The sequence below is a fragment of the Scyliorhinus torazame genome, chromosome 6 (assembly GCF_047496885.1).
Source record: "Scyliorhinus torazame isolate Kashiwa2021f chromosome 6, sScyTor2.1, whole genome shotgun sequence".
NCBI classification, from domain to species: domain Eukaryota; kingdom Metazoa; phylum Chordata; class Chondrichthyes; order Carcharhiniformes; family Scyliorhinidae; genus Scyliorhinus; species Scyliorhinus torazame.
In genome coordinates, this window is record NC_092712.1 from 245,893,975 (window position 1) to 245,919,804 (window position 25,830).

At 45.7% G+C, this 25,830-nt stretch overlaps 2 protein-coding genes across 2 annotated transcripts in view; one reads left to right on the forward strand and one right to left on the reverse strand.

Annotated features, from left to right (window-relative positions):
• Window positions 1-4,714, reverse strand: part of trnau1apb (tRNA selenocysteine 1 associated protein 1b) — a 204,097-nt gene extending 199,383 nt beyond the window's left edge. The window contains exon 1 of the mRNA XM_072509557.1: window positions 4,472-4,714. Within this exon, the coding sequence (XP_072365658.1) occupies window positions 4,472-4,534 (63 nt within the window). The 5' untranslated portion in view covers window positions 4,535-4,714. The remainder of the gene's footprint in view (window positions 1-4,471) is intronic.
• A 38-nt stretch (window positions 4,715-4,752) lies between these two features.
• Window positions 4,753-25,830, forward strand: part of pak1ip1 (PAK1 interacting protein 1) — a 149,005-nt gene continuing 127,927 nt past the window's right edge. Inside the window, exons 1-2 of the mRNA XM_072509556.1 lie at window positions 4,753-4,916; window positions 16,126-16,288. Coding sequence (XP_072365657.1) covers window positions 4,821-4,916; window positions 16,126-16,288 — 259 coding nt within the window. The 5' untranslated portion in view covers window positions 4,753-4,820. The remainder of the gene's footprint in view (window positions 4,917-16,125; window positions 16,289-25,830) is intronic.

Genomic DNA, 25,830 nt, shown 5'->3' on the forward strand with positions numbered 1-25,830 from the left:
TTTGTGACCTTTCTCTTCCATCTTGACCCCCTTTTTCTCCATTTAAAAAAATCCCAATCCAAACCTCACCAAGCACCCCCCCCCCCCAACCTAAGCAAAGGTGTTCATCGAAGTGGTCACGCATCAGAGGGGGAATCCTCGGGCCCACGGGCCGTGGGTGTACAACCGTTACGCCGTTCATCGCGGAAGCGGCGGTCTCGGTCTCGATACACGCCACCCAATCCAGCGCCTCGTGCAAATGGTGTCCGGCCTGCGGCAAAAAGAGTCCGACGCCGTACTTCGCCAGGGTCTTTGGTGGATTCCTTAGACTTTGGGGGGGGGGGGGGGGAGGGATGTTATAACCTGCCTGCTTACCATTGGCTGGGGACTAATGACAATCCCACAATCCTGTGGGAGTATGAGTTTCCCCAATGAGGGGGGCAGAGAAACCATTAGCAGACTCCCTGTATAAATAAAGCTGGCCAGTTTGGAACCAGCAGGAAGAAGTAAGCAGCAAGCGAAGTTGCTGCTGCTGTTGTATATATATGTTATTAAATGTTATTTCTTTGTATCCTTGAAACTTGTGCTGGATTCTTCGTGACCCTCACAAAACCCACTCTCCTGCCTTCTCCCCATAACCCCTGATCCCCTTATTAATCAAGAAATGCCCTCATTAATCAAGAACAGCAAGTTTGTGCTTGAGATGCTGTTACCGATAGGGCTTACCAGGAAGGCAAATGTAACCCTGGACTCACGTTTCATTTGAAAAATGGCACTGCTGATAGGGCAAATCTCACCACAGAACTGTAGCTTTATAGAATAATAGAAATTTTCAACTCATTGTGTCCATTTTGCAAAATTACAGTTTGCAGTTTTTTGATCCACAGTCTTGCCAGTTCTGGCACTTCAACTGCATATCCAAGTACTGTAATTTTAATTTGCATGGGTGAGTCAGATTGGTACAGGCAAAAATGGAAAATGAGTTCATAGAGTGTTTTCGGGACAGTTTCTCAGAACAGCAAGTTCCAGAGGCAACCAGAGAGCAGGCAATTCTGGACTTGATTGATTAATGATCTTATAGTAAAGGAGCCTTTTGTGTAGCATTTCACATTCAGTTTGAGGGAGAGAACAGTGACCAGACCTCTTTGCCCTTCAGCTGGAATGACCCTGTTCAAGCTCTCTTTTAATACCCATCCCTGCTTCCTGTTTCAGCGCAATGCCTTCCGAGAAGGTGTGTGTGAGACCTACTGTGTAGTTCTGGCCAAGTGGAAGGGTGTAGAGAGGTACCACCCTTTCTCAACTCAGCCCAATGACATGATACAATCAAAATCCTTTGATAAAAGCAAAGTACTGTAAATGCTGGAATCTGAAACAAAAACAAAAAGAGTCTGGATGACTCTTTGTCCAAGCTCGGACAAACATCATCCAGACTCGAAACATTAGCTCCGTTCGCTCTCCACAGATGCTGTCAAATCAGAGATTGTCCAGCATTTTCTGTCTTGATTCAAATCCCTTTGTTGTATATTTTTCTTTTCCCAGTCTTCTCACTTCAAGTTTTGCTCCTCACCCTTCTGAATCACAGAATTATTATAGAGCAGAAGGAGCTATTTGGTCTATCGTGTCTGCACTGGCTCTCCATCCAAGCATTGTAGCTTAGATTCATTCCTCTGCTTTTTCTTGGTACCCGTGCACATTTAAGTAATCATCTAATTCCCTCTTGAATGCCTCGACTGAACCTGCCTCTACCACACTTCCTGGCAGTGCATTCCAGACCCAAACCACGCGTATGAAAATGTTTTCTTCTCATATCACATTTGCTTCCTTTGCAAATCACTTCAATTCTGTGCCCTCTCATTCTCAATCCTTTTACTAGCGGGAACAGTTTCTCTCTATCTACTCTAGCCAGCCCCCTCATGATCTTGAACATCTCTATCAAATCTCCTCTTAGTCACCTTCTCTCCAAAGAGAATAGTCCCAACCTCTCCAACCTATGCTCATAACTGAAGTTTCTCATCCCTGGAATCATTCTGGTAAATCTCTTCTGCACTCTTTCCAATGCATTCACATCTTACAAATCTTACATCCTTCCTATTGTGTGGCACCCATCTGAGGTTTAACTAGTGTCTTGTATAGGTTCAGTATAATCTCCTTGCACTTCTACTCTATGCCCCTATTAATAAAGCCCAGAATACTATATGCGTTAGTAACCCCCTTCCTCATATATCCTGCCATCTTCAATGATCGGAACGGTGGCACAGAGGTGAACACTGCTACCTCACACTGCTAGGGACAGAGTTCAATTCCAGCCTTGGGTGAGTCTCTGTGTGGAGTGTGCACTTTTCCATGTGTCTGCATATGGGTTTCTTCCGGGTGCTCCGGTTTCCTCCCAGTCGAAAGATGTTCAGGTTAAGTGGATTGGCAATGCTAAATTGCCCCTTAGTGTCCAAAAGGTTATTAGGGTTACTGGGTTACGGAGGTAGGCTGCTCTTTCCAAGGGTTGGTGCCGAATGGCCTCCTTTTGTACTGTAGGGATTCTATGGTCTATGCACATAAATACCCCAGTCCCTCTCCTCCTGCACCCCTTTAAGAATTTTATTCCTTATTTTATATTGTCGCTCCATGTTCTTCCTACCAAAATGCACCACCTCACACTTCTTTGAATTGAGCTTCATGTTTCACCTATCTTCCCACTCCACCAACTTGTCAGTGTCCTTGCTCAATCCCTACCAAGGTATTTCACTTAGTACTGGTAGGAACACGAGCTCCGGCTGTTTACCCCTGCACTTCAGAAAGATGTGGATTCTCGTGACATTCTTGACCTTGACATCAGTGAGGCAGCATGCCCTCACCAGTATTCTTGTTAGATACACTCAGGAGGTACATTCACATTTTTAAGCAAAAGATCTAGAAATTCAAATTTCAGATCTCACCAAAAGGCAACATTTTCAACATTGTTAGCCTCGGTTGGTCACAAATTCACCTCTGAGTCAGATAGTTGTGGGCACAGGTTCCAATCTGGGACTTGAGCATAGAAATCTCCAGCGCAGTACTAAGAAACTGCTGCACTGTTAGAGGTGCTATTTTTTGGGGGGATGAGATGTTAAAACGAGACCACATATGCCCTCCCAGGTGGATCTAAAAGATCCCATGGCGTTATTTCAAGAGCAGAGGAGTTATCCTTACTGTCTTGATCAAGGTATACTATTAAAATAAACAGAACATCTGGTCATTATCACATAGCTGTACCTACAACAGGTCTTGTGGTGCAGTGAGCCAGACATTTTGGGTTAAAGTCCCACTTCAGGGCTTGACGGCACCCATTTAATGTGGCCAAACAGTTTGATTAATCAGTCAGTAAATCCTTACAATATGCCTCATGGCAGACAGTAAGAGCGGGAGTTGTCTGGTCTACCATACTGCAGAAGGCAATGGCAAACCACTGCAATACTCCACCAAGCATAATCATAGAACAATCCAATGGAAGTTTGTCGTCATCAAGCCCTGTTCGGTCATTGCATCTGGAGGCGGATTTCTTAAGTTAGAACTGCGAGGAGTCCGACACTTCAATAGGGCTTCATTGGATGTGCAAGCACTTTGGGAGATATAGGGCTGGATTGTCCAAGGTTCCGCGGCAAAATCGCGATCAGCGCGGGGGCGGAGAATGGCCATTTTTGCCGAAATCCGGTCCGACGCCGCTCAAGTGCGCGCGAACTACGCGGCACAGGTGGGGAGCCATTGACAGAGGAACCCCCCCCCCTCCCCCAACGTTTCCCCAAGGAAAACTGGCCGGGTTCCCAACGGCATGGTTGTAACCACTTATCGGCTGCCGGGAACGGCCGGTGGCGGCTGCGGACCTAGTCCACCACCGCCCTGGTGGGGGGATCGAGCACGGGGGGAGGGGGGGGGGGGACGACACCTCATGGATGGCTAGGGGGGCGATCGGGCATCATGAACCCGCAGGCGAGCAGGATCTCGGGGGTGCCTACATTTCTGGTGCCGCTCCGCGGGCTGAGTCCGCCATGTCCCACGGGGCGGCACTGGGCCCCATATCCGCAGCCAGAGCTGCGAGGAGCACTCTGGGGCCCTGTCAGCCCCCTGCAGATAGAATCACTCAGAACTTTCTTCAGGAAAGTCCAGAGCGATTCGCCAGTGACTATTATTGGAGAATCCCGCTCAGAAGCTCGGGAAAAGTGCTTTAAAAACGTTGTTCCCCAACATTGCAATGCTTCAGGAACACAGCATTAAAGGGTCAACCTGATTACGAGGTCAACCTGATTACAGAGGAAAATGCACACGCAAGGTGACATTTTGCGACCTTATCACTGTGACAGAGGCGGGAGACTGCCCCTAGACCAAGTGACAGAGGAGCTGGGGCCTTATTGTCAACATTCCTCAACTTATACTTAACACGTGACCTCCCCAAACCCAGACTTCACTCTCGATGCATTTCTTTCCGGCCGCCGCATCTACCGATTACGATAAGGACACTCACGTCACCCATCCACAGGGTGGCCATGTCCGTCTGTCCCAAAGCGTCCCGGATTCGTCCGCACATCCGATCAAAAGATTCGTCCCAGGACAAACCGTTAGTCCGTCCTTCACAGGCGCCGGAGCGCAGTTTGACTTTCAGCCTCGCTTATGGACCTTTCAGAGGACAGCTAACTCCACTATCACCCTCTTCTTGTTATTTGCAGCAGAAGGAGTTGCTGCCCGACCTGAGATGTCAAATGACCTTTCAGCAGGATCAGCAACTGCGATTGGGCAGGCGCTGACGTCATTTTCCCGCATCAATGAAATGCTGCAGGACCCTGGGTCTTTTCTCACTCATTTCCTGAGGAGAGATGGCGCATGAGGCCAGGAGTGGCTGTGAGGTGCTGCTGGTCGCTGGTTGCTACGAGCAGATTATTTTTGGTTATCGGGTAAAGAAACCGGAGCAAGTAAGCGAATTGCATGGATATGCAGCTTGGCTCCGAACCTCAGCACCATTAGGTGGTTCTCACTGTTGTGGGGCTCCAATTCGCAAACCGACCCTCTTGATGTAGCCTGAGAGGGATCTGTACTTTAGATCCATGTAGAAATACATTGCCCAGTATTTTCTGTTTCTGTTTCTACTTAAATAGCATTTTCAGACTACTCATGCCTGGATCTTTTAAATGGAAAAAAAAATTACCACAGCATCGTAAACTGCAACAGTTTATTAACCTTTTGTTCTGATACTGTACTTTTTCCGTTCCAGGTGGTTTATTTGTATTTTACGAATCTGTTTGATTAATACTTTTGTTAGCTTATTGTAGTAGGTATTGGTTTAAAGCTTAACAATCATGGGTGGTGTTTTGTTACGTTTTTGTCGTGGCATAAGCTGCTTCCTTGATGTGCACTCTGACAAAGGAAGGTTTAGACTTGGTTCAGATAGCTTCAACACGTTTATTGATCTATTAACAATTCTCCTACTTGGATTCAACGCTACTGTTAATCCTTCTATAGCTACTCAGACTGACAAACCAGTTTGCTACAATCCATGTGGTGGGAGAGATGTTCAATCAATCCTGTGTCTGTACTCTAGAGAGTCTCCACTGGAAAGAGACTGAGCATGTGTGATGTGTCCTTTTATATGGGTTGGTGGTCGTGTCACCTCTGTGTGTATCGTGACTGCCCATTGGTCATGGCCTATCTTGCTGACCTATTGGTTGACTGTGTGTCATGTCTCTGGTGTTCCCTCTAGTGTCTAGCTAGGTGTAGTGTATGTACCTTCACCCTTTGTGTACTTACAGTGATGTATATCACCACATGAATTAGTTCATCAATCAGGTTTGGTTACCAACATCAGTTTCAGCCTATGAGGGATAGAAACTGGGGAAAAGAGAAATACTCAAGTGGTAAAGGGAATCTGATGAGATAATAAGGAGAGTGTACCTCAGATTAAACAGGAAATCCAGGAGGGTAGAAGAGAAATGAAAAATTTCAGCTGCTTTTACTGTTTTAAAAAAAAAAACTAGGCCATATAAAGTCAGTGTTGGGAGTTGAAGAAAAGCATTGGAAGGCTGATGTGGCGAAACAGGATAAGCCAGTTGGGTTTGTTAAAGTGGTAAAGGAAATCCCAAGTGAAGCGAAGGAGGTGCAAAAGTTTGTACAGCCTGATCAAGACTTGATTGATAAGATGGTACCAGATCTCTTTAAAGAATTTACTTGTGTGGGTAAAGTTTACTCGTGTACAGGAGAAGTAGGTAAAGAAGTCAGAATTTTAAGAGATACGGGAGCTAGTCAATCTTTGATGGTACGAGATGAGGAGTTATGTAGCTTGGGAGGAATGTTGCCAGAAAAGGTGGTAATATGTGGAATTCAGGATGAGAAGAGTAGTGTTCCATTATATAAAGCAAGGTTGGAAAGTCCAGTGAAGAGTGGTGAAGTGGTAGTAGGAGTAATAGAGAAACTATCTTGTCCAGGAATACAGTTTATCTTGGGTATGATATAGCTGGATCGCAGGTGGAAATGATGCTTACTGTGGTTGATAAGCCAGTGGGAAATCAGACAACTGAAGTGTTGAAGGACGAATATCCTGGGATTTTTCCGGATTGTGTAGTAGCAAGGTCGCAAAATCACAGGTGAAGAGGAGAAATCAAAGAGTGAAGTTGAAGTTCAATTATCAGAAACGATTTTTGATCAAATGGTTGGAAAAGAACAAGAACAGGTGGAGGATTAGGCGGATATTTTTAGTTCAGGAAAATTTGGCGGAGTTACAACAAAAAGATATAGAAATGTTGTTATAAAATTGCTGTTATAGTGCAGGGGCGCAGTGGTTGCTGGTTAAGTGTTTTATTTTTACCTGTGTTTAAGTTGGGCGGTTCCTAAACCCGAGACACTATACTTGTAGTGTCCCCCACCCTTCCACCTCCTTTAGCCTAAGGGGTTGAGTGAATATCAGGTAAGCTCTTTCTTTCTTTCTTCTTGATTTATCCGCAAGCTATCTAGAGGGGATGGCAGGGGAGGCAGTGCAATGTTCCTCCTGCAGAATGTTTGAGGTGAGGGAAGCCGTCAGTGTCCCTGCTGATTTCACCTGTGGGAAGTGCACCCATCTCCAGCTCCTTAGAAACCGCGTTCGGCAACTGGAGCTGGGTGAACTTTGCATCATTCGGGAGGCAGAGGTGGTCATAGATAGTAGCTTCAGGGATGTAGTTACTCTGAAGAATCAAGATAGATGGGTGACGGTGAGAGGGGCTGGGAGGAAGCAGTCAGTGCAGGGATCCTCTGTGGTCGTTCCCCTCAGTAAGAATATACCGCTTTGGATACTGTTGAGGGGGACGACCTACCAGGGGTAATCCACGGTGAACAGATCTCCAGCACTGAGTGGCTCAGAAGGGAAGGAGGAAGAGCAGGAGAGCAATAGTTATTGGGGACTTGATAGTTAGAGGGACAGATAGATGGTTCGGTGGCAACGAAAGAGACTCACGGATGGTATGTTGCCTCCCGGGTGTCAGGCTCCGTGACGTCTCGGACCGTGTTTGCAGAATCCTTAAAGGGGAGGGGGAACAGTCACAAGTAGTGGTACACATCGGTACCAATGACATAGGTAAGAGAAGGGACGGGGATTTAAAACAGGAATTTAGGGAGCGAGGGTGGCAGCTGAGAGCCAGGACAAACCATGTTGTCATCTCTGGTTTGTTGCCGGTGCCACGTGCTAGCGAGTTGTGGAACAGGGAGAGAGTGCAGATAAACACGATGGTGTAGGAGGGAGGGTTACGTGGATAATTGGAGCACATTCTGGGGAAGGTGGGACCTGTCCAGACAGGACGGTTTACACCTGAACCAGAGGGGCATCAATATCCTGGGAGGGAAATTTGCTGTGGCTCTTGGGGAGGGGTTTAAACTAATTTGTCAGGGGGATGGGAAAACGGGCTGTAGTCCAGAAGCCAGTGTTGAGAGTAGTGAAGTACTGAGGAGGGTATCAAGGTCGCAGGAGTGTATTGTCAGACAGGAAGGTGGGTTGAAGTGTGCCTACTTGAATGCAAGGAGCATCCGGAATAAGGTAGGTGAACTTGGAGCGTGGATTGATACTTGGGACTACGATGTTGTGGGCATTACGGAGACATGGTTAGAACAGGGACATTAATGGTTGTTGGAAGTTCCGGGGTATAGATGTTTCAGTAAGAGGAGGGAAGGTGGTAAAAGAGGTGGAGGAGTAGCATTGTTAATCAAGGATAGTTTAACGGCTGCAGAAAGGCAGTTCAAGGGGGATCTTCCTACTGAGGTAATATGGGCTGAAGTTAGTAATAGGAAAGGAGCGGTCACGTTGTTAGGAATTTTCTTTGAGCCCCCAAAGAGTAATAGAGATGTGGAGGAAGAAATTGCAAAACAGACTATGGATAGGTGTGGAGGTCTTGGGGTAGTTGTCATGGGTGACTTTAACTTTCCAAATATTGATTGGAACCTCTATAGGTCGAACTGTTCGGATGGGGCAGTTTTTGTACAGTGTGTGCAGGAGGGTTTCCTAACACAATATGTGGATAGACCGACAATATGTGGATAGACCGACAAGAGGTGGGGCCATATTGGATTTGGTACTGGGTAATGAACTGGGCCAAGTGTTAGATTTGTTTGTGGGGGAGCACTTTGGAGATAGTGACCACAATTCGGTGTCTTTCACTATTGCAATGGAGAGGGATAGGGCCATACGGCAGGGCAAGGTTTATAATTGGGGGAGGGGTAATTATGATGTGATTAGGCAAGAATTAGGGAGCATAAGGTGGGAACAGAAACTGTCAGGGAAAGGCACAAATGAAAAGTGGAGCTTGTTCAAGGAACAAATACTGTGTGTCCTTGCTAGGTATGTCCCTGTCAGGCAGGGAGGAAATTGCCGTGTGAGGGAACCATGGTTTACAAAAGAGGTTGAATGTCTTGTCAAGAGGAAAAAGGAAGCGTATGTAAGGATGAGAAAACAAGGTTCAGTTGGGTCGCTTGAGGGTTACAAGGTAGCAAGGAATGAGCTGAAAAAAGGGCTTAGAAGAGCTAGGAGGGGGCATGAGAAGTCCTTGGTGGGTCGGATTAAGGAAAACCCCAAGGCTTTTTACTCTTATGTGAGAAATAAAAGAATGACCAGGGTGAGGTTAGGGCAGGTCAAGGACAGTAGTGGGAACTTGTGCATCGAGTCAGAAGAGATAGGAGAGGCATTGAATGAATACTTTTCTTAAGTGTTCACCAAGGAGAGGGGCCATGTTTTTGAGGATGAGAGTGTGATACAGGCGGGTAGGCTGGAGGAGGTAGGTGTTCTGAGGAAGGATGTATTAGCAATTTTGAAAAACCTTAGGGTCGACAAGTCCCCTGGGACAGATGGGATATATCCTAGGATTCTTTGGGAGGCAAGGGATGAGATTGCAGAGCCTTTGGCTTTGATCTTTGGGTCCTCACTGTCCATGGGGATAGTGCCAGAGGACTGGAGAGTGGCAAATGTTGCTCCTCTGTTCAAGGAATGACCCTAGTAATTATGGGCCGGTTAGTCTTTCTTTGGTGGTTGGTAAGTTAATGGAAAAGGTCCTGAAGGATAGGATTTATGACCATTTGGAAAGATGCAGCTTAATCCAAGATAGTCAACACGGATTCGTGAAAGGTAAATCTTGCCGTACAAATTTGATTGAATTCTTTGAGGAGGGAACTAAATGTGTAGATGAAGGTAAAGCAGTTGATGTCGTATACATGGATTTTAGTAAAGCGTTTGATAAGGTTCCCTATGTTCGGCTCATGAAGAAAGTAAGGAGGTGTGGGATAGAGGGAAATTTGGCCAATTGGATAAGTAACTGGCTATCACATAGAAGGCAGAGGGTGGTGGTGGATGGACCATTTTCAGACTGGGGACCAGTTTCCAGCAGTGTACCACGCACGGATCAGTGCTGGGTCCTCTGCTATTTGTGATTTTTAGCAATGATTTGGAGGAGGGGGCTGAAGGGTGGGTCAGTAAATTTGCTGATGACACCAAGATTGGTGGAGTTATTGTGCAGGGAAAGTGGAGGGCTGTTGTAGGCTGCAAAGAGACATTGATAGGATGCAGAGCTGGGCCGAAAAATGGCAGATGGAGTTTAACCCCGGTAAGTGCGAGGTGATTCATTTTGGTAGGAAAAATTTGAATGCGGATTACAGGGTCAACGGCAACTAACAAAGTTGTTTGAGGATTACCCAATTGTGCGGTATTCGTCTACGATCTGGTGATTTTTTGTCAGACATGGAAAGAACATTTGAAGCAACTGATGGAGTTATTTGATCGACTTCAGGAGGCGGGTTTGGAGGGAAACCTAGCCAAAAGTGAATTTGGAAAAGCCCAAGTTACGTTCCTTGGCATTACAATTGGACAGGGTCGAATGGTCCCACGGGATGTGAATATAAAAGTTATTGGGGAGTTTCCAATACCCTCAACGCGAAGGGAAATAATGCGATTACTTGGCATGTGTAGATCTTACCGAAAATTTCTGCCAAATTTTAGTTGCTTAGTTGCTCCACTGACGGACTTGCTGAAGAAGCATAGCAAATTTCAGTGGACGGCGGAGTGTCAACAGCCATTTGAAGGCTGTGTTAACCACGGCTCCTGTGTTGGAGAATTACAAGAGGCCCTGTGATCGGATTGATTTGATTTGATTTATTATTGTCACATGTATTAGTATACAGTGAAGAGTATTGTTTCTTGCATGCAGTACAAACTATGCATACCGTACATAGGAAAGGAAGGAGAGACTGCAGAATATAATGTTAGAGTTATAGCAAGGTGCAGAGAAAAGATCAACTTAATACGAGGTAGGTCCATTCAAAAGTCTGATGGCAGTAGGGAAGAAGCTGTTCTTGAGTCGGTTGGTACATGACCTCAAACTTCGGTATCTTTTTCATGATGAAAGAAGGTGGAAGAGAGTATGTCTGGGGTGCGTGGGGTCCTTAATTATGCTGGCTGCCTTTCTGAGGCAGTGGGAATTATAGATAGAGTCAATGGATGGGAGGCTGGTTTGAGTGATGAACTGGGCTACATTCACAACCTTTTTGTAGTTTCCTGCGGTCTTGGGCAGAGCAGGCTCCATACCAAGCTGTGATACAACCAGAAAGAATGCTTTCTGTGGTGCATCTGTAGAGGTTGGTGATGTTCGTAGCTGACATGCCAAATTTCCTTAGTCTTCACAGAAAGTAGAGTCGGTGGGCTTTCTTAACTATAGTGTCGGCATGGGGGGGACCAGGACAGGCTGTTGGTGATCTGTACACCTAAAAACTTGAAGCTCTCGACCCTTTCTACTTCGTTCCCATTGATGTAGACAGGGCATGTTCTCCACTATGCTTCCTGAAGTCGATGACAATCTCCTTCATTTTGTTATGATGTGGAGATGCCGGCGTTGGACTGGGGTGAGCACAGTAAGAAGTCTTCATTTTGTTGACATCGAGGGAGAGATTATTGTCGTCGCGCCAGTTCACCAGATTCTCTATCTCATTCCTGTACTCTGTCTCGTCATTGTTTGAAATCCGATCCACTACGGTGGTGTCATCAGCAAATTTGAAAATCGAGTTGGAGGGGGGTTTGGCCACACAGTCATAGGTGTATAAGGAGTATAGTAGGGGGCTGAGGACACAGCCCTGTGGGGCACCGGTGTTGAGGGTGATCGTGGAAGAGGTGTTGATGCCAATCTTTACTGATTGTGGCCTGTGGGTTAGAAAGTTCAGGATCCAGTCGCAGAGGGAGGAGCCGAGGCCAAGGCTATGGAGTTTGGACATGAGTTTCATAGGAATGATGGTGTTGAAAGCTGAGCTGTGTCGATGAATAGGAGTCTGACATGGGTGTCTTTGTTATCCAGGTGTTCCAGGGTAGAGTGCTGTAGCCATCTGGGTTGGCCACTTCCCGACTTAAAATGGAGAACCACAAAGGCTGAAGGGAAATTCAGCCAACACAGGCAAAGACTAGCAAATACAGAAATCATGTATATTGGAACCTGCAAAACAACCAGACAGCACTGAAACCAGCAGCCATCTGCATAGTAATGCAGCAGCCATCTACATAGTAATGTGCGATTCCCAGGCACAGTGGCAACAGTTAAGGTAAATAAAGCCAAGCCAGACTCCTCGGCACCAGCAGGAGCCAAGACCAAGGAAGGCCAACGGACATTTAGGGACCGCCCAGCGATCAGGGAACCGCTCCAGCATTGGAGAAATCGATCCAAGTGATCGGAAAGTAGTCCAATCACTTGGAACCAGGTACGGGGTCCGCCCCGAAGGGTGGGAAGCCCCTGGGGACTATAAAGTAACGCCCCCAAGTTCAAATCGTCCTTCTTTGGCAGGGTCACTCAGCAACTTGAATCAACCCGTGAGAGTGACCTGTCCAAGCTGCCGCATCAACCAAGTAAGTCTTCAGTCAATGCTCGCTACAAGATAGGTGCTCCTAGCTACCAGTCCATACCAGTTTTTGAATCCTTTAGACTCAGGACCTGAACGAAAGGTCATTTGTTCCCCTGACCTGGTGGACCAGTCCAAAGCTAAGTATAGGCCTTTTAGTGATAGAAATAGCCTAGAAAGTAGAGTTTATGCATGAGTAGCGATTTACTGTGTATAATAAATGTGTTTTGATTTGAATCTTACTAATTGGTGTATTGAGTTATTGATCATTCCTTGAACTTGAACCTCGTGGCAGTATCATAAAGATACCTGGCGACTCTAGAGCAAAGGTTATAAAACCGAGCCAATTGAACCAACCAAAAGTTAGCAACAGTGCAGGGCCATGGAGATGGCGTCTGCTGTGGACCCGTTGCAGCGATAGGCGAACTGTAGAGGCAATCTGGGAGGCTGGAGTTGATTCGAAGCACTTCATGATGTTGGATGTCAGAGCCACTGGATGATAGTCATTAAGGCACGCTGCTTGACCTTTTTTTGGTACAGGGATGATGGTCGTTTTCCTGAAGCAGATAGGGACCTCAGATTGTTGTAAAGAGAGGTTGAAGATGTCTGCGAATACCCCCGCCAGCTGATCCGCGCAAGACGTGAGTGCTCGTCCGGGTACCCCATCCGGGCCAGTGGCTTTCCATGGGTTGACCTTTGAGAAGGCTGTTCTGACGTCTGCAGTGGTGATCTCAGATACAAGTTTATCCACAGCTTCTGGGGAGGAGGGCTAGCTCTCGTTGACCTCTTGCTCAACACCTGACCTCAAAGAAAAATGCCGAGGTGCAGAGACCTTGGTGTCCAAAGAGACTGTTAATCAAGGGGGATTCCAGTTGCAGGAAGAAGAAGAACTAAAATGGACTATGTTAATATAAATGTTTGCGTGTTTTGTTTTGTTTTAAAAATAGTACATTTCTTGTCAAATTTTCTTAAAGGAAAGTGAAAAGGTGAAAAATGAAACCATCTTTGAAGTTGATGGTTTTATTTGTGGGTGGGGGGGGTGGTGTATCATGGGAGTGTCCCTTTAAGAAATGTTCTGTATTATCACATGGCTTCTGTGCTGTCATTGTGTGGTTGGAGCTGGGCTGTGGCTCTGGATTTTACTTTCGTTTTGAGCTGGGAGCTGGCTGTGGTTCTGAGTTTTACTTTCGGTTTATACTGTTGGAAGGTGGATTCAGACAAAGAATCTTTGTTACTTTTACTGTTTTGCATCATTCAGAAACTTTCAATTTGTACCTCCCTCTCTCTCTCTCTCTTTTTTTCTCTCTCTCTGCATGTTAAAAGGTGTCCAGATCCCTGCATGTTAAAAGGTGTCCAGATCACTTGAGAACTGTTTTCTGGAAATAATTCAAACCTACAGTGGGCAGCACGGTAGCAGTGTGGATAGCACAATTGCTTCACAGCTCCAGGGTCCCAGGTTCGATTCCAGCTTGGGTCACTGTGTGCGGAGTCTGCACATCCTCCCCGTGTGTGCGTGGGTTTCCTCCGGGTGCTCCGGTTTCCTCCCACAGTCCAAAGATGTGCAGGTTAGGTGGATTGGCCATGATAAATTGCCCTTAGTGTCCAAAATTGCCCTTAGTGTTGGGTGGGGTTACTGGGTTATGGGGATAGGGTGGCGGTGTTGGCCTTGGGTGGGGTGCTCTTTCCGGGAGCCGGTGCAGACTCGATGGGCCGAATGGCCTCCTTCTGCACTGTAAATTCTATGATAATCTACTGTTTTAGTAAAAGAGTTTTTCTGGTATTGGGCGTTGTTACCAAATTGAAACAGTGAAAGGTAAGTTATTAAGGATTTTATATAAGAACTGTAGCTGTGTGGGGTATTTATGTTTGTAGTTGATAAAAATGCTTACTGTGTGTATTTATAGAAATGTTTACTGAATTTGTAGAATAAACTTTGTTTTTGATTAAAAGTGCTTACGGTCTCTGTTGAATAACACCTGAAGGGTAGATCGTTGTGCTCCTGATAACTAAAATCTATAAACAGTTGTGGGTCAGGTGAACTCCATGATATACTTTGGAGTTTTCTAAACCCTGGCCCATAACTAAATTCTATGGATGATACAGGCCATTCAGTGCATTGTCAGTCTTTTGAACAGTTATCCAATCCCTAATATTCTTGCAAATTTCCACCTTCGATTTCCTTTTGGAAACTTACTGAGAATCTGTAGTGTAAAATCCAGCATTATTAGAAGTGCAACACTGCATGCTTGTGTGTTGGGTTTTACACCCTCTGTGTCTGCTCATTTCACTTATGCCGTCCCTAATCTTTATTACTTTTACTGTTTTGCATCATTCAGAAACTTTCAATTTGTACCCTATATTCTGAATGCCTAGCCATTAATATGTATTAAAAATTCCTAGTAACAAAGAACAGTACAGCACAGGAACAGCCCCTTCGGTCCTCCAAGCCTGCGCCACCATAATGCCTGTCTAAACTAAAACCTTCTGCACTTCAGGGGTCCCTATCCCTCTATTCCCATCCTATTCATGTATTTGTCAAGATGCTTCTTGAGCGTCACTATCGTGCCTGGTTCCATCACCTCACCCCTACAGCGCGTTCGAAGCACTGACAACCCTCTGTCTAAACATTTTGCCTTGCACATCTCCTCTAAACTTTGCCCCTCGCGTCTTAATCCTATGTCTCCTAGTAACTGACTTTTCCATGCTGGGAAAGAGCATCTGACGATCCGCTCTGTCCATGCCACTTATAATTTTGTAGCCTTCTATCAGTTCGCCCTCAACCTCCATTGTTCCAGTGAAAACAATCCGAGCTTATCCACCTCTCCTCATAGCTAATACCTTCCAGACCAGGCAACATTCTGGTAAACCTCTTCTGCACACTCTCCAAAGCCTCCACATCCTTGTAGTGACCGGAATTGTACGCAATATTCTAAGTATGGCATAACTAAGGTTCTGTGCATCTGCAACGTAACTTTCCAATTTTTATACGCAATGCCCCACCGATGAAGGCAAGTATGCGTATGCCTTCTTGACTACCTTATCCACCTACGTTGCCACTTTGTGATCTGTGGATCTGTTGTTCCAGATCTCTCTGCCTGTCAATACTCTTAAGGGTTCTGCCATTTACTGTATATTTCCCACCTGTATTAGAATTTCCAAAATGCATTACCCCACATTTGCCATTTCTCCACCTAAATTGCCAACCTATCTATGTCCTGCTGTATCCTCTGATAATCCTCATCACTATCTGCAACTCCACCAACCTTTGTGTCGTTATCAAACTTGCTAATCAGACCAATTACGTTTTCCTCCAAATCATTTCTATGTACTACGAACAACAAAGATCCCAGCACTGATCCCTGTGGGACACCACTAGTCATAGCCTTGCATTCAGAAAAACACCCTCCACTGCTCCCCTCTGTCTTCTATGACCGAGGCAGTTTTGTGTCCATCTTGCCAGCTCACCTCTGATCCCGTGTGACTTCACCTTCTGTACCAGTCTGCCATGAGGGACCTTGTCAAAGGCTTTACTGAAGTCCATGTAGCCAGCATTCACTGCCCTTCATCAGTCATCTACTAGGAATTGTATTGTTCACTCCAGTCTCACCATTCACAAATATGCTGACCTGTTTCGTTTCCACATTGCCACTGACCCTTCATGTGCAACTTTATTAACAATCTTTGAAAGTCCATATGCACAATATCAGCCACACTGCATGCATGTGGATGCTTTGATCTGAATGAGTGCACTGCTGTTGAGAATTAATGAGTATTCTTGTAAATTATTGTTCTTTTTAGAGCTGGAATCCTGAACCTGACTTTACCCATCATGCTCATACAGCCTCTTTAACCATTGTAGCTGCAAATGATCAATATGTGGCAACAGGCAGTAAAGATGAAACTATTCAGCTTTATAATATGAAAAAGAAAATTGATCAAGGATCTTTGCTGCACCATGCTGGTGAGTAAAATATATGCTTTCACACTTTATAACGTTGAGCTGGCTGATGGGCAGCACGGTAGCATTGTGGATAGCACAATTGCTTCACAGCTCCAGGGTCCCAGGTTCGATTCCGGCTTGGGTCATTGTCTGTGTGGAGTCTGTGCATCCTCCCCGTGTGTGCGTGGGTTTCCTCCGGCTGCTCCGGTTTCCTCCCACAGTCCAAAGATGTGCAGGTTAGGTGGATTGGCCATGATAAATTGCCCTTAGTGTCCAAAATTGCCCTTAGTGTTGGGTGGGGTTACTGGGTTATGGGGATAGGGTGGAGGGGTTGACCTTGGGTAGAGTACTCTTTCCAAGAGCCGGTGCAGACACGATGGGCCGAATGGCCTCCTTCTGCACTGTAAAATCTATCATGTGGTATAATAGCTGATAGGGATCTTTTTTAAACAGAAGAGGTAACTCAAGAATTGATCTTACCTTATCTTAAGGTCGAAGACGTAAACAATTTATGACATCAATGGGGTTATTCAGGTCATTGTTTCTCTTCCTGCAGAAATAGTACTGAAGTCCTGGAATATATTATCTATTGAGAGCCTTAGAACATAGAACATTACAGGCCCTTCGGCCCTTGCGCCGACCTGTGAAACCACTCTAAAGCCCATCTACACTATTCCCTTATCGTCCATATGTGTTTCCAATGACCATTTGAATGCCCTTAGTGTTGACGAGTCCACTACTCTTGCAGGCAGAACCTACCTCTGACATCTGTCTTATATCTATCTCCCCTAAATTTAAAGGTATGTCCCCTCGTGCTGGACATCACCATCCAAGGAAAAAGGCTCTCACTGTCCACCCTATCCAATCCTCTGATCATCTTGTATGCCTCAATTAAGTCACCTCTTAACCTTCTTCTCTCTAACGAAAACAGCCTCAAGTCCCTCAGCCTTTCCTCATAAGATCTTCCCTCCATACCAGGCAACATTCTGGTAAATCTCCTCTGCACCCTTTCCAATGCGTCCACATCCTTCCTATAATGCGGCGACCAGAATTGCACGCAATACTCCAAATGCGGCCGCACCAGAGTTTTGTACAGCTGCAACATGACCTCATGGCTCCAAAACTCAATCCCTCTACCAATAAAAGCTAACACACCGTACGCCTTCTTAACAATCCTTTCAACCTGGGTGGCAACTTTCAGGGATCTATGTACATGGACACCTAGATCCCTCTGCTGATCCACACTGCCAAGAATCTTACCATTAGCCCAGTACTCTGTCTTCCTGTTATTCCTTCCAAAATGAATCACCTCTTTTCTGCATTAAACTCCATTTGCCACCTCTCAGCCCAGCGCTGCAGCTTATCTATGTCCCTCTGTAACTTGTAACATCCTTCCGCACTGTCCGCAACTCCACCGACTTTAGTGTCATCTGCAAATTTACTCACCCATCCTTCCACGCCCTCCTCCAGGTCATTTATAAAAATGACAAACAGCAGTGGCCCCAAAACAGATCCTTGTGGTACACCACTAATAACTGGACTCCAGTCTGAACATTTCCCATCAACCACCACCCTTTGTCTTCTTCCAGCTAGCCAATTTCTGATCCAAACTGCTAAATCACTCTGAATCCCATGCCTCCATATTTTCTGCAGTAGCCTACCGTGGGGAACCTTATCAAACGCTTTACTGAAATCCATATACACCACATCAACTGCTTTACCCTCATCCACCTGTTTGGGTACCTTCTCAAAGAACTCAATAAGGTTTGTGAGGCACAACCTACCCTTCACAAAACCGTGTTGACTATCTATAATCAAATTATTCCTTTCCAGATGATTATACATCCTATCTCTTATAAACCTTTCCAAGATTTTGCTAAGGCTCACTGGTCTATAGTTACCGGGGTTGTCTCTACTTCCCTTCTTGAACAAGGGGACAACATTTGCTATCCTCCAGTCTTCTGGCACTATTCCTGGAGACAAAGATGACTTAAAGATCAAAGCCAAAGGCTCAGCAATCTCCTCCCTCGCTTCCCAGAGAATCCTAGGATAAATCCCATCCGGCCCAGGGGACTTATCTATTTTCACACTTTCCAGAATTGCTACACCTCCTCCTTATGAACCTCAAGCCCTTCTAGTGTTGTAGCCTGAATCTCAGTATTCTCCTCGACAACATTGTCTTTTTCCTGTGTGAATACTGACGAAAAATATTCATTTAGCACCTCTCCTATCTCCTCGGACTCCATGCACAACTTCCCACTACTGTCCTTGACTGGCCCTACTCTTACCCTAGCCATTCTTTTACTCCTGACATATCTATAGAAAGCTTTAAGGGTTATCCTTAATCCTACCTGCCAAAGACTTCTCATGTCCCCTCCTGGCTCTTCTTAGCTCTCTCTTTAGGTCCTTCCTAGCTAACTTGTAACTCTCGAGCGCCCTAACTGAACCTTCATGTCTCATCTTTACATAAGCCTCCTTCCTCTTGACAAGTGTTTCGACTGCTTTAGTAAACCACGGTTCCCTCGCTCGACCACTTCCTCCCTGCCTGACAGATACATACTTATCAAGGACACGCAATAGCTGTTCCTTGAACAAGCTCCACATTTCCATTGTGCCCATGTTGCTCTTTTTAGCCTTCGTTTATTAGCTCTGATTATGTCACCTTTGCTCACGAGTCGCCAGATATCTTTCTAATACCGCCACATGGTTCAAGCTCAAGTTATGATTAATAAGTCAGCACACCGCTTAGTAAGATTGAAATCAACGGTCATTTATTATATACAACAAGTAATGTTTACACAATGATCCTACTATCTATATAGAAACCTATCACTACTGGCCAATACTTAACTTTAGGAAGAGCCCACGGGATTCAAAAGGCTAATACAGGTCGATGGCTAGGAGTCTTTATCGGATAGCGATAGCTGGATTCAAACTTACAGTTGCTGATTGATATTCTTGCGAAGGTCTCGAGCAGGCGAAGAAGGGAGAGAGAGAGAGATCTGAACTTTGCCCCTCACTTTATAGGGCCCAGGGGCTTCCCGCCTCTCGGGGTGGCCCTTGACCCTGAGTCCCAAGTGATTGGACTTGTTCCCAATCACTGGGTTCGATACGTCCAATTGCGAGGCGATTCCCCGATCGGGGGGCCTGCCTTTGTTTCGGCCACTGCAGGCGCCGACAGGTCTGGCCCGGTATTCAATTGCTAATATGTTGCAATTGTTCCCGGGGATAGCCGATTAAACTGCAAATGCCTGGGTTGATGGGCTGCTAATAGTCCTGAGTATAACTGCAAATGCCTGGGTTGATGGGCTGTTAATAGTCCTGAGTATCGATCTGGGCCGACTTCCCCAGAGCCGAATATGATATTCTGCCTGCAGCTGTCCGTTTGTGTCCTGTTGCTTGCTTTTCCCATCAGCCTTTTCGGTTGGCCATTTTAAATCGGGTTTTGGCCAAATTAATAGGGAATCAGCCATCCTACGTCTTGCCTGGTCACATCATAATTGCCTTACCCCCAGATATAACTCTTGCCCTGCGGTATATACCTATCCCTTTCCATCTCTACAAAGTAAAAGTAATGGAATTGTGGTCACTATCACCAAAGTGCTCACCTACCTCCAAATCTAACACCTGTCCTGGCTCATTACCCAGTACCAAATCCAATATGGCCTCACTTCTCTTTGGCCTATCTACATACTGTGTCAGGAAACCCTCCTGCACACATTGGACAAAAACGGACCCATCTAAAGTACTCGAACTATAGCGTTTCCAGTCAATATTTGGAAAGTTAATGTCCCCCATAACAACTACCCTGTTGCTTTCGCTCCTATCCAGAATCACCTTTGCAATCCTTTCCTCTACATCTCTGGAACTTTCCGGAGGCCTATAGAAAACCCCTAACAGGGTGACCTCTCCTTTCCTGTTTCTAACCTCAGCCCATACTACCTCACTCGACGAGTCCCACCGTAATATGTCCTTGACTAACAATGCCACCCCTCCCCCTCTTTTACCACCTTCCTTGAGCTTACTGAAATATCTAAACCCCGGCACCTGTAACAACCATTCCTGTCCCTGCTTTATCCATGTCTCCGAAATGGCCACAACATCGAAGTCCCAGGTACCAGCCCATGCCGCAAGTTCACCCACCTTATTCCGGATGCTCCTGGCATCGAAGAAGACTCACTATAAACCACCTTCCTGCATGCCGGTACACTCCTGCAACTTTGAAACCTTACTCATGACCTCATTACTCTCAACCTCCTGTATACTGGAGCTACAATTCAGGTTCCCAAGCCGCTGCTGAACTAGTTTAAACCCTCCCGAAGAGCATTAGCAAATTCCACCCCCAGGATATTGGTACCCCTCTGGTCCAGGTGTAGACCATCCCGTTTGTAGAGGTCCCAGCGACCCCAGAATGAGCCCCAATTGTCCAGAAATCTGAAACCCTCCCTCCTGCACCATCCCTGTAGCCACGTGTTCAACTCCTCTCTCTCTCTCTCTCTCTCTCTCTCTCTGTTCCTCATCTCGCTAGCACGTGGCACGGGTAACAACCCAGAGATAATAACTCTGTTTGTCCTCTATCTAATTTTCCACCCTAGCTCCCTGAATTCCTGCCTTAAATCCCTATCCCTTTTCCTACCTATGTCATTGGTACCTATGTGGACCACGACTTGGGGCTGCTCCCCTCCCCCTTAAGGATCCCAAAAACACGATCCGAGACATCACACACTTTGGCACCTGGGAGGCATCACACCAACCGCGAGTCTCTCTCGTTCCCCAGAATCTCCTATCTATGCCCCTAACTATGGAGTCTCCAATGACTAATGCTCTACTCCTCTCCCCCTTCCCTTCTGAGCAACAGGGACAGACTCTGTGCCAGAGACCTGTGCCCCATGGCTTATCCCTGGTAACCCCCCCCCCCCACCAACAGTATCCAAAGTGGTATACTTGTTACTATGGGGAATGACCACAGGGGATCCCAGTCCTGACTGCTTCCTCCCAGCCCCTCTCATCGTCGCCCATCTATCTTTATTCTTCGGAGTAACTACATCCCTGATGCTTCTATCTATGACCACGTCTGCCTCCCGAATGTTCCGAAGTTCATCCAGCTCCAGTTCCCTCACCCGGTTTCTGAGGAGCTGGGGATGGGTGCACTTCCCACAGATGAAATCAGCAGGGACACTGACGGCATCCCTCACCTCAAACATTCTGCACGAGGAACATTGCACTACATTCACTGCCATCCCCTCTAGATTAAAAAAAAAGAAAGAAAGAGCTTATCTGTTACTCACTCCCCTTCTCAGCAAGCACTCACTCAGCAACCTCTGCGCCCCGCACGATAACACCTGAGGGAAAATAGAAGAAAAACTACTTACCAGTCTCCAGCCAATCCCTTACCTGCAGGCTGTGACGTCAGGGTTCAACTTCTTTCTACTTCTACCTGCCCTCGAGCCTTACCCTTTATCTTTACAGCGGTTGTTTTTCTTTTGGTTAGCGGAGGGGGTAGGGATGGAAACACTGAAGAAGTGTCACTTGACAACAGCTCCTCCACAAACCACTTTCAAGTTAGGATGACCACAATGCACGTATGCAGATTTCCCCCGCAACAGCCAATCAGCAGCTCTGCTCTACTACCCTCTGCTTGTACCTGCAAATTATCAAGACTCAAATCTTTGGGCCTTGATTTCTTGATCAAATGGTCAGAATTCCAAATGATGATGCCAAAGAGAGATTATACAAAACTATATGAAACTAAAAACATAAAATGCTGGAAACACTGAAATGGTTATGTAATTGGGAGGAAAAACGTAGTTAACATTTCTGACCAATGACCTTTCATGAGACCACGCACAGGAAGCTTCTCATTTGATACAGAATATAGGTGCAGTTCACAACAACAGTTTCTCCTTGGAACGCAAATGTTTTGGTCATAGTTCCAACTTTTGTGATGCTTCTTTGCTCTCGATCTTGTAGATGACAGACGGGCTGGCACATTTCCTTGATGTTGTAGAAGATGTACTGTCATGGGAATGTCACTTTAAGAAATGTTTGTCTCCTCGAGTCTGCAGTGATGTCATTGTGTGAGTGGAGCTGGAATCTGCTTTTTACTTTCGTTTCGAGCTGGAAGCTGTTTTTGGCTCTTGAGTTTTAGTTTAGTTTTCAGTTGGAGACTTGCATTCAAACCAAATAGGTGTATTTTGGTCTCTCTCTCCAAAGAATGTCTCCAGATCACTTGATGATTTCAAATTAATATATGTTTCTGTAAGGAATGCAAACCCTACTGTCTTTGTTGAAAAGGCATGTTGTTAGGAAAGTTATTAAGGGTTACCTATGAAGTATATTTGAGGAAAGTTATTAAGGGTTGCCTATAGAGTATTGTATCATTGGGGGAAGTATCAGTGTATCAAGTATAGTTGATAAGATATTTACTGTGTGTTTACTGGATTCATAGAATAAACATTGTTTTTGTTTAAAAAAAAATATGTTCGATCTCTGTTGCATCACACCTGTAAAGTGGGCCCTTGTGCTCTCCATAACCAAAATTACTTCAAAGTTGTGGGTCAGGTGAACTCCATGATATACTTTGGTGTTCTCTAAACTCTGGCCCATAACAGTACATTGATATGAAATAAAACAGCTTCAGAAATTCTGCATAACTATAGACTTTTCCAGGAATCGAACATAGATTTTCAATTAATCTCACTTAACAGAGTTATAATCATTCCTTTGCTGGTTCCAATACTGATGCAAGGTTCATAAAATCATAGAATTTACAGTGCAGAAGGAGGCCATTTGGCCCATCGAGTCTGCACTGGCCCTTACAAAGAGCACCCTACTCAAGCCCACGTCTCTACCCTATCCCCGTAATCCAGTAACCCCCACTTAACCTTTTGGGACACAAGGCAATTTAGCATGGCCAATCCGCCTAACTCGCACATCTTTGGACTTTGGGAGGAAACCGGAGTACCCGGAGGAAACCCACGCAGACACTGGGAGAACGTGCAGACTCCACACAGATTGACCCAAGCCGGGAATCGAACCTGGGACCCTGGAGCTGTGAAGCAATTGTGCTAACCACTATGCTACCGTGCTGGCAGAGATTTAATTTTAGAGATTCCTATTTGTCTAATTTTGTTTAATCAATTTTACCAGTATATTTTATTTTATCAGTATATTTTGGGTGAAAATATATTTTTAATACTTTCCTTTCAATTATGGAATTTTGCTTCAATCCAACTTTGGTAATCTCCATGAATGATTTTAAGGATCCGATCTAAATGTATTCCATGTCCGAATGGGTATTAGTTTGGTAAACCTTCTCTGAACGGCATCCAGTACATTCAGATAGTTCCTTAAATAAGGTGACCAATAATGCACACACTACTCCAAATGTGGTCTTGCTAGTGCCTGTGCAACTGATTCAATTCCCCTCAATAAATTCTAACATTCTATTCACTTTGACTTGCTGTAGCTGCATACGAACCTGTGTTTCATGCACGAGGACACCCAGATCCCTCTGTTTCTCAGAACTGTTGCTGATTTTCTCCTTGGTTCAATTGCTCTGTTTTATTACCTTTGCTCTCGAGTCGCCAGGTATCTTTATGATACCGCCACGAGGTTCAAGTCCGAGTAATGGTCAATAACCCAATACACCGATTAGTAAGATTTAAATCAAAGCACGTTTATTATACACAGTAATCGCTACTCATGAACAAATTCTTCGTCTAAGCTACTTCTACAACTAACAGGCCTATACTTAACTTTGGACTGGCCCACCAGGTCAGGGGAACAAATGGCCTTTCGTTCGGGTTCTGAGTCTGCGGGATTCGAAGGTGGTACGGATTGGTAGCTAGGAGCACCTATCTCGTAGCGAGCATTGAATTAAGACTTACTGGTTTCGGTGATCACTGGGGTCACTGCACCGGTCACGGTCAATGTTGGTTCGTGTTGCTGGGTGACCCGGGCAGGAAGAAGAGAGTGAAGGGGAGCTGCTGAAGAGAGCGATTTGAACTTGGGGCTTAACTCTTCTTGTCCCCAGGGGCTTCCCGCATTTCGGGGCGGACCCTGTACCTGGTCCCAAGTGAGTGGACTTTGTCCCAATCGCTTGGTTCGATTTTCTCCAATACTGGAGCGGTTCCCTGATCGATGGGCGGTCTTGAGGTGCTCGTTCACCTCCTTGTGTTGGCACCTGCTGGCGCCGAGGAGTCTGGCTTTGCTTTGTGTGTCCAAAATGTTACTTATTGTTCCCGGGGATTGCTCATCAGTATGCAGATGGCTGTTACTTTGTTATGCTGATAGTTGCTGGTATCGATGTTGTCTGGCCTTTGCAGAGGTAAATACACAGCAAACCTGCAGCTGCTGGTGTCTGTCTATGTTGGCTGACTTTCAGCCTTTGCCGTTCGCCATTTTAAATCGGGAGTTGGCCAATTTAGGTGGCTACAGAACTCTGCAATCTCTCACCATGTAGATCATGTTTCTTTCTTTTTTATTCTTCCTGCAAAGATGCATAATTTCACGTTTTCCCCACATGATACTACATTTGCCAGATCTTTACCCACTCACTTAGCCTATCTATATCTTTTTGGAGCCTCCTTACTTTGTGTCATCTGAAGTTTGGAAAACATCCCTTCATCCAAGTAATTTATATAAATTGTCACAAAGAAAAACAGAAGAACTGTACAGCACAGGAACAGGCCCTTCGGCCCTCCATGCCTGCACTGACCATGATGCCTGTCTAAACTAATACCTTCTGGTTCGTATCCCTCTGTTCACGTCCTATTTGTCAAGATAACTCTTAAACAGCCCAACACAACCACTCGGCCTTCACACCTGTGTAAATAGTGTAGTGAACATGGGATAACAGAAGAGTTTGGCCACAGTCATTATTGAAAATCTGGAACTGTGACCATGCTGATGGGGAGGAAACAGTGAAGCCTCAGTCCCTGAATTGTCTCGAACCACCAGCCTTTCAGTTGGTTGAATGTGCAACATGTTCACCAGTTGAGCCACAAGATTTCTATTGATGAATTTAAATTCCACCAGCTGCTGTGATGGGATTTGAACCCATGTCCCAGAGCATTAGCCCGGAGCTTCGGATTAGTAGCCCGGTGACATTACCAGTACCCCATCAGTGCGCTTAAACCATTGATTCCGCGCGCAGCGGCAATTCAGTGTGAACGCAACTGTCCTTCATTGACAAACTGTTAGCTATTAAATCCACTTCCCTGATCAGGATTCGAACACAGTCCGTTGTGCTGAAAGCACTGAAACCGACCCACGAGACCACCAGGGAACTGTTCAAGAAGGTGCGAGCCCATGGAATCCAAAATTGGCTTAGTGGCAGGGTGATGGTCGAAGGTTGCTTTTGTGACTGGAAGCCTGTGTTCAGTGGTGTACTGCAGGGATCTGTGCTGGGTCCCTTGCTGTTTGTAGTGTGCATTGATGATCCAGACATGAATAGGAGGAGGGGAGGGGGAGTCTTTCAACCAGACCTTCTCCGAGTGGGGACGGACAACACTAACAGCTTTAAAGATGGCTAGCCTTGAAGAAGGATTGAGCAAGTGAAA